The sequence below is a fragment of the Ceratotherium simum genome, chromosome 15 (genome assembly GCF_057802395.1).
Source record: "Ceratotherium simum simum isolate JZ-2026a chromosome 15, ASM5780239v1, whole genome shotgun sequence".
NCBI lineage: Eukaryota > Metazoa > Chordata > Mammalia > Perissodactyla > Rhinocerotidae > Ceratotherium > Ceratotherium simum.
Window position 1 is genome coordinate 11,372,574 of NC_141914.1, and position 20,154 is coordinate 11,392,727.

At 37.6% G+C, this 20,154-nt stretch overlaps 1 protein-coding gene across 6 annotated transcripts in view; it reads right to left on the reverse strand.

The window, feature by feature from the left end:
* The window catches only part of CD47 (CD47 molecule), a 43,152-nt gene that overhangs the window by 13,453 nt on the left and 9,545 nt on the right, over positions 1 to 20,154 (reverse strand). For all 6 annotated transcript variants that reach the window (XR_015554427.1, XR_015554428.1, XM_087439557.1 and 3 more), the window contains exons 2-3: positions 18,142 to 18,489; positions 10,067 to 10,156 (exon numbers count right to left, since the gene is read on the reverse strand). Coding sequence is in view for 4 of the 6 variants with exons in the window: in XM_087439557.1 (XP_087295683.1) it covers positions 10,067 to 10,156; positions 18,142 to 18,489 (438 nt within the window). In the remaining 2 variants the exon portion in view is untranslated. The remainder of the gene's footprint in view (positions 1 to 10,066; positions 10,157 to 18,141; positions 18,490 to 20,154) is intronic.

The following is a 20,154-nucleotide window of genomic DNA, read 5'->3' on the forward strand; positions in this document are numbered from 1 at the left end:
CGTGCATTAGCAAACGTTTAGTGGCATCTCTGGCCTCTACACACTAGATGCCAGTAACAGCCTCCCAGCTGTGTCAATCAAAAATGTCTCTAGACACTGTCACATGTCCCCTGAGGAGCAAAACTGCCTCAGGTTTACAACTGACAAATATAATGCTGACGGGGAATACCTGGCTAATTAGTAACACCGAGAAAAAGACAACTTTGTTCTACCTTATATAAAATTAGTAAAGCATCTGGATATCTAGATATTTTGTTTTGAAAGAGTAGAATAAACATGGGACAAATCATACCCTCTTGAAATCCTGAGGGGGAAAAATGTTTAAATTGTTCAATTAAAATAATTTCATAAAAATAAACTATAAATACTCAATAGGATTCATCACATGTTATTGGTTTTGATTCCAGCTTTATTGCCAAGTATCCAGTACCTTCCCTGACAGAATAATGTAATAGATAAGCCTAAAAATATTGTATCTTTTACCATATATTTTGGGTTTTGTTTGATAAATATTAAAATTAATTTTTCCCCAAGAAAGTTGTTAAAAGTAACCTAAAGGCAGACTGAGTAGCAGAGAGAAACAGAGTGCATGATTGAAATTCTGCTGTTTTATCCACACACGATATTCTTCATGCCATTAATTATGTGACTGCTCTGGGGGAGAAAATTTTTTAAATGTTATCTTCAGCACTTAATTTGCTTTTACATTTTATTTTGAAAATATTTCATAATATTTATATTTATATATATATTTAAAATATTACATATATAATATTTTTAAATATTTTATAATTTTTGCATTTAATAATGACAAACAGATCAAATATAGTAAAAACAACAAATAACCCCCTAAATGACCATGGTAAAATCTATGTTTCAGGGATTGTAACCCAAGGTTATAGTATAACCTATGGTTATAGTGTTTAGGGTATAATACAGGTAACGTGAAATCTCTACCTATTCATACTTTAGATTGTAACCTCAACTCTATTCTCTTCAGGGGAAGATGGAGGGCTAAGCAATAACTAATCCTGAAGCAGAGTAACTAAAATCCACACTAATCAGAAAAGAGTAAGGAATATGGCAAGTTCCCCAAGCTCTCATCTGATCCATCCAGTCTTGGAACTCATCTGACTTGACTCAGTCATGTCCTCACCTTCTTCTAGGGCACAGATTTTCACAGCTTCCCTATTTTCCAGGTTCAAACACTGGCTAGGATGAAATTCAGTGTATAGGTCATAAAAGGCACAGACACAGCTAGAGAAAGAAACTTTCTCTAAACATACGTCAGAGTTTCCACTTTAATCTTATGTATATTGTTATCTAAACCGAGTTGGAAAGTTCGGCAAAAGAGTTATGACATAGAAGCTGTTTCAAACATACTTCACAAGCAATCAGACATTCATAAGAGACTTTTCTAGGTTTAACTCAATACATAAAGGAGCGACCAAGAGTAAGCAGCAAGACTTCACCTTAGAATACAGTACAAGTTCATGCAAAAAAGCTGACTTATACTATTCTTAACAAAGATAAAAATCTGAACCTCACATAAAATTCAACCTCTTCAGGCTTAGAAGAGCTATAGGAGAAAAATGCCAACAATAGCAAGAAAAATAAAATACCACAAAATTGGTAGTGTTTTACCATAGAATGGGTTTTTCAAAACCTTTGCGTATAAATTCACTACATATTGGAGGTACCTTTAGTTCCTGTTGATTGGTTCCACTACTACTTATTTTCAAGGCTACCTAAACTCTTCCCTAAACTAAGCAGCCATTTCTAAAAAATATGTTAGTGGGGTCTACTTAAGTCACCACAGGCAATGAAAAGAGTATCTCCATGTTATTTTTTAGTGAACCTTTAAAAAGAGTTTCTTTTGACTCATTTTCTTTGCTCACAATGGCCACATTTGAGCAAGTCCCATGGCAAGTGTGCAGAAGGTATGCTGTTGCTAGTCCAGCTGTCAATCTTTACAGTGTAGCTAAAGGGTCAGGCATCTGATACAGATGCCATAGAACCCAAGAATCTCAAGAGTCTTTTTCTGGTGATCTTTTCTTGTCCTTTAATAAGTGAATTTATCCTTATTTATCAAACCTATCTAAACTTTAAATGTAACAAAGAAAATAAATTCAAGTAATTTCCCAAACACTAGCATTAAGATAAAGATAATTTAATGTGTTCTTAACAGCAGGCCCTTATCAAACTTCCTGGTATGATTTTCTGGCTTCTTGGCAAGACAACTTAAGTAATTTTAAAAATCTGCACACTTTAAAAGATTCTCCTTAGGTAAAATTACCAAAATCAATACACAAAATAAAATAGGGGAAATAATAGTATTTACACTTTTTAAGACTTTACTTTTTTAGCACAGTTTTAGGTTTATAACAAAATTGAGAGGGAGAAACAGAGAATTCCAATACACTCACTGCCCCCACACATGCACAGCCTTCCTCATTATCAACATCACTCACCAGATGGTACATTTTTTATCAAAGATGAACCTACATTGACACATCATAATCACCCAAGTCCATAGTTCACGTTAGGGTTCACTCTTGGTGTTGTCCATTCTATAGGTCTGAACAAACGTATAATGACATGTATCCAGTATTATAACGTCGTACAGAGTATTTTCACTGACCTAAAAATTCTCTGTGCTCTGCCTATGCCTCTCTCCTCCCCTCCAACCCACCCCGAGCAACCACTGATCTTTTTACTGTCTCCATAGTTTTGCCTTTTCCAGAATGCCTGATAGTTGGAATCATACAGTCTGCAGCCTTTTCAGATTGTCTTCTTTCACTTAGTAATATGTATTTAATGTTCCTCCATGTCTTTTCATGGCTTGATAGCTCATTTCTTTTTAGCACTGAATAATATTCCATTGTCTGGATGTACCACAGTTTATTTATCCATTCACCTACTGAAGGCCAGCTTGGTTGCTTCCAAGTTTAGCATCCAAGTGCATGTTTTGTGTGGACCTAAGTTTTCAATTCCATTTGTTTAAATACCAAGGAACCCAATTGCTGGATCATACAGAAAGAGCATATTTAGTTTTATAAGAAACTGCCAAATTGTCTTCCCAAGTGGCGGAACCATTTTGCCTTCCCACCAGCAATGAATGAGAGTTTCTATTGCTCCACATCCTCACCAGAATTTAGTGTTGTCAGTATTTACACTTTTAACAAAAACTTATAATCTTAGCGCTGCCTGACACAGAAATACAAAACATATGGAGAGGCAATATCATATTTTTGTCAACAAATTAGGAATTCTAAAATTTTCCCTTTTATATCTTCTATAAAATAATTAAATCTAGCTGGCTACTTCCCAAAAATGAGCGAGGTTGGTTCATTCATTTGTTCTGCAAATATTTACTGTGTACCCACAATGTACCAGGTCCTTTAATTAGTCCAAATCGTATCAACCAAATCAGGGTACAAGTAGAAGATTACCTTATTCGACAATAATTGACTGAGTGCCTACTATGTAACAATCACTATTCTAAGTGCTGGCATTGAACAAGACAGACAGATCCTCCTGCCTCGATGCCCTCACATCCTAATGTGTGAGCATGTGCTGAAGGGTTGGGGAGGAATGAGTGATGGGGAGTTACTCCCGGATCCTCTTCCCCAGTTAAATAAAAGGTGTGGGTCTACTCTAGCCGAAGAAAACCCCTTTTATGCATTTAATCTTTCAAATTCATGTGAATGAAGAAATGACATATCCCTCTAGCCACCTGAAGAAACAGCTAATACTATGAAGAGATACTCTGTTTTCCTGTCTCCTTGCAACTGATATAAAGCACATATAAGACAGAAACACAATACAGGTTATGGTTGATGAAATCTAGTGAAACGACCAGGTCATCTTGGAGATCAAATAAAATCTATTATCTTAGTTTTCATGATTCTCCAAGGATGGTATTAGAAAGGCCAACACAGACCACAGTCCATCCAACAGAAACCAAAAATCCATGAATCCAATGGCTACTCAAAGACATGACATTGAGATGGTCCCTAAGTGATCAGTGAGCTAGTGGTGAGACAGGAAGGCTAACCAGTGAGGCATAATGCCTACCAGATTAAGAATAAATCATAAAGGTAGACGTGTGTAATTTTATTATTATAGTGATATTTTCTGATAACTCTAAGAAATTAATTTTAGGATCTTTTTGGTATCTCTTGAGCTGCAAATCAATATTGTCTTTGATACAGGATAAAGCACATCTGATAACTTTTAAAATGAAATTACAATTTCAAATTTTTAAGTTATTTAATTAAATTTAAATTACTATTTTAAAATATTTAACACATAAAAAAATAACGAAGGCTTTCTGAGACTGGTGCTGGAGAAAAGTGAATATTAATGCCAATTATAAACTGATTACTTGCCAGAACATAAAATAATTTTATAATAAATTCCATACACTATCTAACTTGCTTTGATGAAACAGTTTTGTCAAAATGAATACTGACTAGAAATCACATTCCCAGTATACAGGACCCAGAAATAAAAGAGCCCCGACTGTGTGCAGCAAGTACTTTGAATATAAAAGGTTAAAGAAGAGGATGTTCGACACACTGACTCCTTTCCTTCGTTCCAAACGCTCTCTGGTCCTGTGGATGGTGCCATAACTTCAGAGTGTATGCAGGAGGTTGGGATGTTTGAATTTGGAAAGGGTCAAATGAATAGCAACTACATTTCTACAAAAGAGTACACTGCTGAGCTATAGTTCTGTTCGGTTCCCCCTACAATAAAATCAGCATAAAAACATTTAAAGATAGAATATGACAATTATATGGACAAGACCAAGGGAAAGCACTAGGGGTTCAAGATTATTGAATAGAATTCAGTGTAAACTTAATAACAAAGTCCTATTAACAGTGGCCATCAACCAGGTCACAGAATGATTCTTTGTAATAATATTTATTGTGAGAAATATTTTCCTTCCTGGATAGAAATTTCCTGGTGAAGTTAGTATATGTCCTCACTTCTTCAGAATGATTTTTCTAATCTACAAAGAAATTCTCTGTTCCATTACTTCTTTAAATGTGCTTTCACAGCCTAATTACTTTCAGTATTAAATAGTCCTCAAGATGGGACTCAAGGACTTAGGATCTCCAGCCTATGGTGATAGAGAATTTTTTTCCTTCAATTTTCTAACAATGATTCTACAGGGACATCTAACCAAATATCTCTGAGCAGTAACCAAAATCCTTGTGGAATAATCTTGAGCAGGAACTAGAAAGCTAGAAAAGAAAATGAAAGATGCCTAGAAAGCACGAATTTGAAATAAATTCCAGCAGTCCTTGCTTTTCGTGGTTCTGATATGCATGAATTTCAGTTACTATGGTTTAGTTAAATAACACAGGTCTCCCCAAAACACAGTTCAAATTTCAGTTACCACAACATATTAATTGAGTAATTGCATAAAGTGCAAACTTCATTGCTATCTCTTCAGTCACAAATCACTACCTAAGTAACAGACATGCATCACGATCAGTGACTCATCGTGCCACTTATTTTAAAGACTGCTGGTGATTGGTCCCTGCACATCTGTTATTCAGTTCATGCACAGACAGCAAGGCATGTGTCGTGTTACCTCCTTGACTCCCAACATGACATTTTACAATGGATAATCAAAAGACGAAACTGGGCAACAAAGATGAAAGAGTAAAGAAATGAAAAGTAATAACGCTGGAAGGGAAATTCGAACAGAATGTAAATGGTATTACAGAAGAGACAGCTAACTGTGGGAATTATCAACACTCCTGCCATTCAAGCAACTCCAGATATGCAGCCAGAGGAACTTAGTAAACGTAAACTTATTGGCATAGATGAGGACAGTGAGGAGGTTGTGACAAAAAGAATGAAGATGTCCCAGAAGAAGTGACTCTGGCAAAAGACTTCACAGGAAAGGAACTCTCAGAGATAGTTCATGACATTGAAAGTGCAAAGGATAAAATGTTGGAAGCTGATCCGAATTTAAAAAGGTGTATGACAATTCGCCAAGACATAGAAAAGATGCTTGCTCTGTATTTGAAGTTATACTGTAAGAAGAAGGCAAACACTGTTCAAACTACTCTTCATAAAACACTTTAATTCTCAATGTTTTTAATATTTTAATTTACTGCGTACTAAATATTAATTTTACTATTTTTTCATTTCCTAATACAGTTATTACTGACTGAGAGTGTTTAATGTTTTGACAAAAAATTTTAAAGGTCATGGAGCAACAGTGATTTTCACAGTTATTAGATTGCTTTACAGAGTTTCAGCTTACACAGTCATGTTTATGGTCTCATGGTTCTGTGCAATGCGAGGACTTCTTATATACAATAAAAGTTTAAAGGAAGGAGAAGTAAGAATAGATAGACCTATCTCAAAGAATTTCCGGATGCTAGCTAGTTCCTGATATGGAATTGAACTTTAATCCTACAAGGACTGAAGATGCTGGTGCACAGCACTTGCAAACATTTATCAAACATCTAAATGACGGAAAGTACCTGCTATATTGTTTAGTGAGGAAGAAAAACTCTGAAAATCAGCCAGGAACTTAATTGTCAGTGAAGTGGAAACTGTGAGTTGGTATAGTTTTTAGAACAAAAACCAAGTGCCTGAAATGCAATACTATTAGAGATTTGTTACTTTGGTTAAGGCTCAGTGTTTAATTCTAGTAATCTCTGAGCTGTTTGCCAAGCATGAGATTCTGCTTAAAAGCTCATAAGTTAAAGAGAAAGGTCAAGGTGTTTAGGAACACTTCCCTGTTAGGGACCTTTGTCTTCAGAAGATGGTCTAGGGCTCACCAAGTCCTGGCTTGGCTTTGGGAGTTTAGAATCTCAGGCTTCTTCCTCAGTAGGATCAACGGCACCCTGACAAATAGTTAAGATACAATTCTGGTATAAAGAAACTCTTTCTCCTCGAAGTGAAGGCACGACCTGCTGTCTTTACTAAATGTTTGGCCTATGGAAAGTCCTGGTTTTATCTTGGATGACCAAAAGACTGACGTGCAGAGTTAGCAAAACCCTGTGGTCAAGTACAGGCCATAAATGGTAATCAGAAAAAGTTAAGGAGAACTAGAAACCTAGAAACTGAAAGTCACAGGCCTCAGTTACTATTAATACTTGAGGGGCTGTAAGACACCGCACTCTAAAGAACATAGCCAAGCAGCGAGTAGAAAACAGAGGGGCTCTCCCGGTTTGTGGAATCCCCAGGCCACAAGCAGGGGGCCTCTTACAAAGGGTGCCAAAAGAAAAGCAGAGTTAGATCCATGTCTACCCAAAGATATGACAGAAGGCACACGACTGTCTCCTCAATTGAGATGTCAGCGCTACAGGGCCAGGGGCAACACACACTTCACCTCCACCCCTCGAGCACAGAGCACAGTGCCCAGCCATCGGTAGGCACTGTCAATAGACGTTTGTTGAATAAAGTAGGTCCACATTCTGCTCTACCAATAATGGTTTCATCTACTCAATGTGTGTACCCAGATACAGGTTCACCCTTCATGGAAAAAAAATGCTCAAAACAAATTCAAGACAGGGAGGCAGTATAGCATAGTGGTCAATAGCACTGGTTCCAATCCCAGTACTACTAGGAAACAGCTGGGTGATTGCAGGAAAATTGCCTAACTCACCTGTGCCTCTATTTCTTATCTATAAAGCAGGAATGATAACAACAGTACCTGCCCCCACTGAGTTCCTGGGAGAAGTCAGTGTCATTGCAGACACAGAGTCCTTTGCACAGTGTCTATCATACACAGAAAGAGCTCAACAAATGTTTAGGTACTATTATCATATAAACACCTTTAAATGTGAGTCCAGACTGGGGGAATCAAGTATATAGGTACCTCCTCACACATGCACACACACACAAACACACACCACATTTATTTGTTCTAAGATGAGCCTAAAGAAAAAATTGCCACTGAAATATTTTTTTAGGTTCATAAGCACATTCCTTACAACATGACCAGAAGAATAAATATAAAAAAGAACATTCAACCTCACTAACACAGAAATGAAAATTAAAACAAGATGTTTTTTCACCCATCAAATTAGCAAAGTTTGCAGAATTAAAATGCTGTCAGGATTGTGAGGTGAAAGGCAGGTACTCTCATCTACAGTAGTAATTGATACAATGTTTCCAGAAAACATTTTGGCATATTGTATCAAGAGCCTTAAAATATCTCTGCCATTTCCAATCTTATCTTCAGCAGAGTTACTTTCACAGTATTAAAAAAATTTGGACATATCCTTAATATCCATCAAGATGAGAGTTAAGTAAATTATAGTGCATCTGTGACAGTAGAGCACAGGCAGATTAGAAAGATTTCAGAGCAGAAAATCAGGATGTACAAGTATATAAGCTATATGAGTACATGTATAGTTTTTCTTTTTTTATGAAAGATAACAAAAATACATAGAAAAAGACAGAAAGGGAAGCAGGAAATTCATTAGAATATACCAATAGTTTATTTCTAGGTTGTGAGACTCTAGATGATTTTTGGTTTTTATCTATAACTTCCTATATTATACAAGGTATTTTAAAGTGACATGTATTACTTTTTTAAGTCAGAAAAAAAATTGTAAAGCTTATTTTGTAAAAACATGGCTGACAGTGAACAGACTCACTCCTGGCTCAGTCCACTGAAAATAATGTCACTGATGATGTTGCCGCGATCAGCATACTGCCATCAATCCAAATGCAAAAACTCACACTACTGTGAAATAATTTCATGATCTTAAAAAGAGGCTATTTCCTACCTCAATCATATGATGTAGGCCTGGGTCTGCCAACAGGGTTAAAGGCTTTCCCTAACATCAGCGAAGACTGACTAGGTCTTGATGCTATACCAGTTTTGTCTTGACATAAAAAACTTACCAGAATTCTAAGAAAATTTCCCCAAGAATTCTAGACACTGTTTTGAAAGTGAGAATTGTGAAACGTCTTGACAGTTGTCACTGTTAGCCCTTTCTTGCCTTTTAGACAGAAGTCGAGAACAGCTTTGAAATCACAAAGCATTTCCAGAGTGCTATACAACGAGAAGAACCCTTAAAATATAAAATCAGTCATCTCCCTTCCATTTTTATCTATCACTTTAGATACACATGACTTAAACTTCTGAGTAAAAGTAAAATTCATGAAATATACAACAGGCCAATCCGCTACAATATTTTACTAGCTTTCACTTTTTTAAAGGTTGCAGAATGAAATAAATAACTGAAATCAGCATTATTTACTGGTTGCCTTGTATAAATGTTACTGGCCTTCAATGGCTGACTATTTCAGTGTGCTATAGACAAGGAATAAATCTTACATTCTAAAAGTTTAAAAGTTTAGACTGTCACCTCAGAACTTCACTAACTTTCCAAATTTCCTTTACCAAATTGATATGGAAATACGGTTGAGTATAAACATCAACCAGAAGGCATATGACCTTTCTACCTAGTAGTGACAATTCTACATTATTGATGCTAATTCTGATACAGCATTAAGATCTGCCCTGAGAAGTTTGGTCACTTAATTATTATAGCAAAACATGATCACAGAACACAACTCTCCCATGGCTACTTGCTTAGAGGCTGCAGAATCACAGGGTAAGGATGACAAAATGTTGTTCAAACTGGGCTTTTCAAGGATGAACACCTGTATACAGAGAAGTTCAAACTAGGAAACTAAAGGGAGGGAAGTCTTCACGCTCAAAAGTACAACATCCGATCCTAACATTCATGTAGGTTGTGACCATCTCTTTACCAAAGAAAATAATGTGTGTGTAAATGTTCTGTTAAACATTAAAATCAGCATGAGTTTAAGGTATTGTTATTATTAGGATTCCCACTATTCAATCTTAAGTTAAAAAAAAAAACAACTTCTTAGGAATTAAAAGTGAACTGTAGGAAATTATGAGGGACAATATACACGTCAAGGAGAATATGTATATTCTTATTTATTACATAATCACACTTCCTAATACAACTTAGTTAAATAAAATATTTCACTAACATTGCCTCCCAGAAATAACAATTTCATCACTAAAACATAAATAAAAAATAGAAATACTTACTCACAATACCAAACTGTCCCCAGGACAGAAGTATAGCCAAAATTGGGAAAATAACAATGAGGATATTTTCCTTTGGAGAAAACCAAGAAACTGGGAAGAAAGAAAACAAGAATCACAATTAATATTTACTACAATCACTTTAAGTCCTGCCAATGAATGGTCAACAATATATTTTATTGTGTAGATGGGAAATAAAGATAATTAATTAATGCTGTGGCCTTAAATAACAAATTACGTATATAATTTACTTATATAACAAATTTTATTTATGAAACAAGAAACTAGCTATTTAAATGTTTCTCACCCCATTTTCCCTAACCTAGGATTTATAGAAGGAGGTGACATGGCACAGGAGCTGAACCAGGCTCTGCAGCCACACTGCCTGGGTTCGAACCCAACTCTAATTACTATCTTTATGACCTTGGATAAAGTCTTAACACCTCTCTGTTCTTCAGTGTCGTACACCGTACGACACAGTACCTTCCCCATGAAGGGCTGTTGTGACAGTCAACGAAATCAATATATGCAAAGGGCTGCTTAAAACAAAGCTTGGCATGTACCAAGTACTCAGTAAACATTAACTACAATGATTATTATGTGCTTCTCTGGTGAACGCTTGTATGTGTAACGTGCCAAGAGTTTATCCTAAAGCAACGGTGAAGTCTTCCTGTAAAGACTCAGAGGACGGAAGTGAGGAAACTGTACAACTGAGCACCCTCCTCTCCTTAGTGTGACTAAGACGGAGACCAATGCGAGCCCCACCTTTTCTCAAATTTACTCTGGAACAGAAGATGTACTCACGAATAATAAGGCTTCAAACGACTGTTTACATGTAAAGTAACATGAAGGGCTTTAGGTATTAAAGAAGCTTCTAGGAAGCATCACATTATCTAGACAGTGAAAATAGAGCCACACATTCCATAAAAAGGAAGTTGTGATATTAAGACTTCAAGTGAGATTTGTTCAGAACTTTAAAAAAAATTAAGTTTAATTGTGTCTTATCAACTCTTAAGACCATAATTTTACCTATGAAATTTCTTTTCTAACAATAAAGCCAAGTAAATGCATGGTGAGCATTTCAAAGTTCACCTGAACATGGGGGATTTTCAGTGAGAGCAACACTTCTGAATACTGCCAGAAGCAAACACTGGGGTTCCCCAAAGATTAACCCTTTCTTTTTTTTTTTTTTTTTGTGAGGAAGATCAGCCCTGAGCTAACATCCATGCTAATCCTCCTCTTTTTGCTGAGGAAGACCGGCTCTGAGCTACCGTCTATTGCCAATCCTCCTCCTTTTTTTTCCCCAAAGCCTCAGTAGATAGTTGTATGTCATAGTTGCACGTCCTTCTAGTTGCTGTATGTGGGACGCGGCCTCAGCATGGCTGGAGAAGCGGTGTGTTGGTGCGCGCCCGGGATCCAAACCCAGGTCGCCGTAGCAGAGTGCGCGCACTTAACCGCTAAGCCACGGGGCCGGCCCAGATTAACCCTTTCAGATCTTCCATTGCTCTGCCTCTCCTATCAGCACATGAGGAACCTCGTGGGCTTTCATACCATAATGCTAGCCATGCATTTCTTGTGTTAAGCTTATAATGTTAAACTCTGGTAAATGTTCACACTAATCCCCAGAATATAACAATATTATAAATTCTATTTTAGAGATATTAGCTTCCCAGAATCTAGCATTTTGTCCTGTACATAGCAGACTCCAGGGGGTTGCTGTTGATGGTTCCATGAGATAGGCTAGTGAGCGAATGAAGACAGGTTTTTTTTTTGAGGCTCCCATGGCTTCAGATCTCTACTAAGACATGGATGTTTTCAGATACGCTGAATCTATACCTTAATTTCCAACTGAATCATTGAGCATCTTCCTGTACCAAAGAAAACCCATTCCAATTTAGTCTAAAATCCTACCAGAAAAAACTTTTGTGAATTATGCTTAGGTTTTCATAACTAATGCCCAAAGGATTTGGTAAAAGTTCCATGATCTAATGACTATTCTCAATCAACTTATTTTTCTCTACCCACTTTCTCTATTATTTTATTTTGAGTTGTGTACATTAACTCTTCAAATCCTCACAATTATTATATGAGGAATTATTAACCCCTCCTTACATTGAGGAAACTGAGGCACAGTGAATTAAGGATCTTAAGTATCTTAAATTTTCATGTCCCAAACTGATACCCCTCACCCAATTCTCCCACCAAACCTCCCCTCTTGATTTTCTCCATTTCCATAGTGGTGACTCCATTTCTCCAGCTGCTCAGGCCAAAACCCTTGGAATCATCCTTGACTCCTTGGTTTCTCTCACACCCCACATCTGGTCCAACAGTAAATCCTGTGGGCTCTACTTTCAAAATATAGATATCTGATCTCATGTTCAAGATGAGCTGATAATGAAATGTTGTTTCACTCTCTCCCTACACAATAGAACAACCTTCAACAGTTTTAGGACATATTAACAGAAATCTACTAGTGAAAATAAGAGGTGCGTTTGACCCTGGTCTCAGCACTCATTTTTCTCTTATTACTCAAACATTTATTGAAAGCCCACTGTGGGTAGGGTACTCTTCTAGATATTTGAGGTCCGGCAGTGAACAAGGCCACAAGCTTGAGGAAGAGAGAGGGTTGAAGAACAGACTCCTGTGGGTATGGCAGTTCTGAGTTCAGTTTCACTCATCATATTTAAAGACACAACAGGGAATTGTTCCAAAGGAAGGTAATTAGAATGGGGATCCTGAAACCATGAGCAATGGCTGAAAGAGCTGGAGATTTCTACCTTAGAGAAGAATAAACTCAGAAGAGGAACATGATAGACTTCCTAGTGAGTGGGAAATTTCAGGGATGCAAATCTTAGCTTGACTTATGGGAGAACTGGAACTGCCTGCTAATAGACCAAGATCCTTAAGTAACAGTCTCATCATGTCAAGCATTTAGGTAAAAAGTTGGAACGACCAACTACCTGGGGTGTGATAGAAGTAACTCACGAATTAGATGTAGAGATAGACTAGATGACTACTAGATGACTCCAAGTCTCTATGCAGAAATAAGTGTAAGAATTATCTCAATGACTGGAAGAGGGTGTGACTATGGAACAAAAAATTTTAAGTCTAAGTGATTCTTAACTGGAGATTATCAGAATCACCTGGGGTTTATTCAAACTTCACACACTCTCCCCTCTTAGCTCCCACCCCAAGATTTTAATATGTTCCCCAAGGTAAGCATGTGTGTGGGGGGGGGGAGAGTCCACGATTCTCTCAGTTTAAAATCACTGCTACAGACCTCTGCTATAATTTACCTCCTCTCACTGACACAAATATGTTACCTCTCTCTAACTTGTTAAGGTGGAAAGAGTTTGACAATCACTGAATTTGACATTTAAGAACCAAATGAGATGCTGGGGGAAAAACCTGATGTTTTATGTAAAACCACTTATATGCCCATGAAGCTATTGATTTATGATGGTAGTACTGTCAGATGTTCCCCAAGGGGAGAGAGGGACAAGATACTTCTCTAAGGTCTCTTTCAGCTCTGAATTTCTATGGCACTAATAAAATAAGCCTAAAATGGACTAAGAATAATATCAGATATTTTTCTACCTCAGGATTAAGAAAGATAACCCAAGGGCATCCATAATCTTATTCCACTGAAGCTATGGCTGATAACTCTGCTCATTACTCTCCCCTAATTCCTGGTCAGGTAGAGTGGTTCCAGGAAGATGAACTTCTTATTGGTGGAAAGGCAAAGAAATGATATTAAGAGGGTGTGGTCTGTGGATGAGTGTTTAAATTTTGCTTCCAAGCCTAAGCATTATAAAAACTCAAGACTTCATTTCTGTTATCATTGTATAAAAATGGGATAACCTAAAAAAGTGAAGAGATCACTCCAATTAATTAAGTGTTCCTCTCCTTCAAATACATACATGGTAAACCTTCACAAACAGAGAAAACACCAGTTTCCACAAAATAAGATTACAATAAAATTTACAACACTAAAATTCAAGCCACATTTTTACTTATGTTTCAGGATTGTGATGGCTTTTTTGATGTATTGACTTGGTTAGGCTACAGCCCCTGATTATTTAATCAAACCCAGAATTCTAAGGTGCCTCTCCAGAAATCCCTGCCCCCTACAATCAGCCTTTTATAATTCTCTCTCCTTGAAGGAGGGATGAGACTGTGACTATGATAGATTTCACTCCCATGATTATGTTAAGCCATATAGCAAAAGGGATTTTGCTGATGCAATTAAGGTCTCCAATCAGTTGACTTTAAAAAAAGGGTGACTGGGGCCGGCCCCGTGGCTTAGCGGTTAAGTGCGCGCACTCCGCTGCTGGCGGCCCGGGTTCGTATCTGGGGCCTGCACCAACGCACCGCTTCTCCGGCCATGCTGAGGCCGTGTCCCACGTACAGCAACTAGAAGGATGTGCATCTATGACATACGACTATCTACTGGGGCTTTGGGGGAAAAATAAATAAAAAAAAAAAAAAAAAAAAAAGGGTGACTGTTCTTGGGAGAGAGGGGGCTGACCTAATCAAGTGAACCCTTAAGAGAATCTGGGCTCTTCCCGGCAAAAGAAATTCAACATGTTCGAGGGATTCAACAAGAGGAAGACTCTCCTTTGCAGGCTTTAAATATGGAAGGGGCTGTGTGGCAGGGAGTGGGGGCAACCTCTGGGGGCTGAGACAAGCCCCTAGCAGACATCCAGAAAGAAACAGGGACATCGGTCCTACCATCACAAGGAATTGAATTCTGCCACAATCACGTGAGCTTGGGATGGGACCCTGAACTCCATATGAGAACACAGCCTGGCCAACACCTTGATTTTAGCCTTGTACAACTCAGAGTGGAGAACCCAGTCACACCATGACCAGAACTGTGACCCACAAAGCTGTGAGTTAATAAACGGGTGTTGTTTTAAGCTGCTACGTTTGTGGTTATTTGTTACACAGCAGGAGAAGACTAATACAAGGATCTTGCAATCCTCCATGTCAACATTATGACTCTAATGTATATTATGCTGATAATGATGGAAATAGCAACTCTGCTGAACTTGAACTGACCTTTTTAAACAAAATCCTAATAATGTAAAATTTTAAGCTTCCAAGTTTTTGTATCATTAATAATATAAATATAGATATTAATAACAAATTTTGTAACTATTATTTACATTTGGTATTTGGTTGTTTACAAGGTGTTTTCACAGAAACCATATACTATAGTGGTAAAAATACTGGGTTTTGAAGACAGACAGATCTAGGTTAAAATCCTGGCTATGACTCTGACCTTGAACAAGTACCCTAAATCTCTTTTGCGTCCTCATCTGTTAAATGGTAAGATCTGTATCTATCTCCTAGAGTTATCAAGAAGATCACAGGATACACGTACATAAGTGTCCAGCATGAGCTCAAATAAATGTTAGGTTATTTTACTGCTCTTATTTGTACTACTATCACTTCCTTGAAAGCAGGGATCATGTCTCGGTCATCACTGAATCCGCAGAGCCTGGCATATAGTAGATACTCAATAAATGTTTGTTTAAGTAAGAGAGATATCAACTCATTTACATCTCAAACCATTCTGTGATGGAGATGGCATCCCCATGCTACAGATAAAAAACTGAGGGCCAGATGGTTGAGTTTCTTATCCAAGTTTTCTTAAACTAGAAAATGGTGAAAGCTTTCTAAACTCAAGTCCTGTGTTCCTTCCATGGTACTGTACTACCCACAGGCACCAGAGGTATATAAAGTCTGTCTTATAGGCAGTATTTCCACACATTCAGCACTAGTGCTCCAAAAAATGGCACAAATGATGGCCACCATTACTCCGCTTTCTACCAAGTGGAATTCTCTATTAAGTCATTTCTATTTCTCATTTATGCCTATAGTTGCAAAAAAGCACAACATAGTAAAAATGCTTTCAATTCCCTAAATCCCCAAAGTCCACATGATGGGTAGATATCATTATCACAACAAATTTGTATTCCACAGAAAGAGTCCTGCCCAAATTAACCTTTTCATGCAAAGGAGGTTTTCTTTTCTTTTTTTTTTTTTGCAGTCAAAAATGGATGCAAAATAGTGACAACACCAGATGCTGGCAAGGATGAGGGGAAGCTAGATCACTCATATGTTGCTGATGGGAATGTAAAATGGAATGCCACTCTGGAAAACAGTTTGGCAGGTTCTTTAAAACTAAGGATATACTTATATACAACCCAGTAATTTCTGGGCATTTATCCAGAGAAATGAAGACTATGTCCACATAAAAACCTGTACACAATTGTTCACAGCAGCTTCCTTTGTAATAGCCAAAGAGTGGAAACAACCAAAATGTCCTACAACAGGTGAATGGTTAAACAAACTGTGAAATATCCATACAATGGAATACTACTCAGCCAAAAAAAAAAAGAAGAGAGAATGAACTATTGATACACGCAACAACTTGGATAGATGATTCCATTTATATAACAGTGTGAAAGAGACAAAATTATAGATACGGAGAACAAGTTAATGCTTTCCAGGTTAGGGATGGTAGGGGTGAGATCTTTGTATTAATGGAATAGTTCTATATCCTGATTGTGGTGGTAGTTACAGAAATATACACATGTGATAAAATGACAGAAATATATACACTGTACATTGTGAATTTGCTGGCTTTGATATGTTACTACACTTACATAAGATGCAACCGTTGGGGGAAACTGGACAAAGAGTACACAGTACCTCTCTGTTCTATCTTTGCCACCTCCTCTGAATCTACAATTATTCCAAAAAAAAAAAAAAATAGGTGTGAAGCCTAATATCTGAGACCTCTGGTAGAATTTTCTATTCTTTGAAAAAAAACAATTCCTCCTCATATTAATGGCCCCAAAAGTAAGCATAGCTCATATTTTATAGGGCACGTTGAAAACAAAGAAACAAAACAAACAAACCTGGTAACAGACATCTTAAAACAGTAAACACTAGAAGAACAGAAGGCGAACAGCTGATCCAATTCAGCTGTTCGGATTCCGTCTAAAGCAGAGGTTCTCAAAGTATGGTCTCGTCCCGAGGTCAGTAATACGTCTCGTGATTCTGAATAGAGCTGTCAACATAGAGAGTCAGAACACACTTGCGTGTGGTGGAAGACCTCAGCTGGCACATCAAGGAAAAGAAAGCCGACTGCTGACTTGAGCTAACTGTACTGCCTTACACAGCTCACCAACCCAACCTTGCGAAGAACGTGCAGAGCCAGGGCGCTACAACCAAGGCAAATTCAAGCAAATTAAATTGGATCTCTGGCTCTCCCATATCCTGGCCCAGGAAAAAAGCAGCAAACCACGGCTCAGCATAGGGAACCTCACGGGGTCATCCACGGTGAGGCGTGTTTAATCTCCTGATTCTCCCTCTAATCTATGCTTTCCAGAGGGAGCATAGCTGGGACTTGTCAACCCTTGATCAAAGTGCAAAGTTAGAAAAAAAAAAAGGCTAAATAATTGGAAAGAGGCCGGAAAATCACATAAAAGAAAGTACTTTTTTTTTTTTTTTTGGTGAAGAAGATGAGCCCTGAGCTAACACCTGTTGCCAATCCTCCTCTTTTTGCTGAGGAAGACTGGCCCTGGGCTAACATCCGTGCCCATCTTCCTCCACTTTATATGTGGGATGCCTGCCACAGCATGGCTTGATAAGAGGTGGGTAGGACTGAGCCCAGGATCAGAAGCTGTGAAGCAGCACGTGGAAACCTAACCACTACGCCACCAGGCTGGCCCCTCGAAAGAAAGTACTTTTGACAGCAGCAAAGAGAAATGCAGAGCAGGTGACACCAGGACCGCTCACACCAACACAACAGTCCTCAGACCAAAAATCTGAGAACCACACAACATACAATTTAGCAAACAGCAAAGGAGTTTTACTGTGAAAAGTAAAAGAGCAAGTAAGATAAAACTCATGATCTTAAAGTTGCTAACAAACATTACATCAACTTTTATTATTAACAGCCTGCTTTTTGATTCTAAGGAGTTCCCAGTCTCATTCTGCGCCCTTTCCAATAGGATCAGGTTGCTGCAGGACAAATAAAAGAAAAGCTCGTATAGAAGTCTTACCAACACGATATTTCAGTTCTATGATGGTTTCGCCTTCTCTGCTTAATTCTGTCACTTCACAGGTATAGTTTCCTACACGGGCGTCCCTCTTATCCATCTTCAAAGAGGCAATGCCTTTTAGTAATTCTGAAGGTGTGATAGTTGCACTGTTAAAGTCGGGGTCATTAGTGGTCTTTTGCTCTTGTCCACTGTAGGTGTAAATGTCTTTTCCTTTAAATTTCCACTTTACATACATTTCAGTAATGCTTTTCGCCTCCACATTATTAACAAAGCATGGGATGATGACACTTTCATTGCAAACGGTGTATTCTACAGACTTGGTTATATTAAATATTAGCTGAGCGGAACCTGGAAAAGAAAAATAAAAGAAAATTCATTTTGCTATAGAATTCTATAAGATCTTAGTTGTGTAACAAATCCTTAAGATAAAGAGCAATGCTTCAGTTGTTCACGTAAGCAAGCAGTGCAGCTGGAGAGAAGACCCGAGGGTGAAAAAAAGAAACAAAGTATTTTAATATCAATGTGCACAGCTGGTAGACAACACTGTAAATTTTCCTAATTCTTTCTCAGTAATACAAAGTATACATTATCATGCGTCTTGGAAATAAATTCAGCAACCATGTTGGAACATGCAGGTGTGGTATCCGGCTTTGGAAGCTTCTGAGTAATCATTACTGCCTACTGATATATGTAGAAAAATATTGTCCTTACCATGGGAAAATTCTGAACAGAAAATCAAACCAAATATTATATTCAGTCTCAACTCCTATACACTTCCTCCAAATACCACCTGCTAAACTGATATGAAGTTTATCTCTATCCTTATGTTGCATTTCCAAAAAAGGTGGCAGGCTCTACTATACTTTAATATAAAAAGTAAATTGGATGAATCACATCACATCTTTCCACTAGTCTTAGAATGCTAAGGAGAAAAAATATTCTCCGTGGCTATTTCCACACTGCAAAATACAGACAGCAATAGACGTTTGTATGTAAGTATTATAAAGGATTATATACAATTGAAAGGCATTTTCCCACCCCGATATTTCATTGAAGCCACAGAATAACAATTTCCAAATGTATTTTACAGGTATACCTTTCTCCTAGAAATCATAAACTGCTCAAAATAAAGCTAAGAAACTCATTGAAACCAAGAGCAGATACTGCTAATAAGAAGGCTATATTCTGTCAACTCTTCTCAATAGAATAAACTACCAGTCATCGCCTTATAAAAAAGGAATTGGGAAAGTAAACACAATCACTCATCTTTCATCTAAAACATGCAAGAATGTGGAGAAATTGTAGTTGTCTTCCACATTTTTCAGCCATTTATCAACTCTCTTATCTAAGTAGTTAGTTGGCCTTTCTCTCAAAAAACAAAGCACTAACAAATATAAACAAAATAGCAATTTTAATAGTTCATCCTTAAGCTTTCTTCCTTCTATATAAACTGGGAATAAAAGTCAGGCGCATAGGATGTTATTATTCTAGGAACATAATTCTTATTCAATAAACGCCCACTGAATTGAATGCTAGGACACATAATGGAATATGAACGGAACAACGTTCGGAAAGCCTGAGTACAAATCCCATCTCTGTCACTTTTCAGTATGCGACCTTAAGCGAGTCACTTAACATTTCTATGCTTTGGTTTACTCTCTGTAAGTAAGAGGATCAAAAAGGAACACTGGGCCACTTCACAGAATTGTGGTGAGCATCTAAGGAGAAAATATACAGGCAAGGCTCTCCAACAATCCTGTGCTATAAATATGGAGCATGATACTAGGAAAACTAGGCAATGTGGTATTTTCATGTAATGATCGGAAACATCTCTGGCAGGTCTAAATTGTTATATTTCTGGTAATTTCAGTCTGAACCCACCTTGTGAGCGCCAACAGCTCACCTCTTCCCAGTTTTCTACATTTCTAGCCACCCAAATATTAGGAAGCCTCAGGCAAACCTGGATTTGCAATTGAATTCTTCAAAACCTGAGACTTGTGAATTATTTCCCCT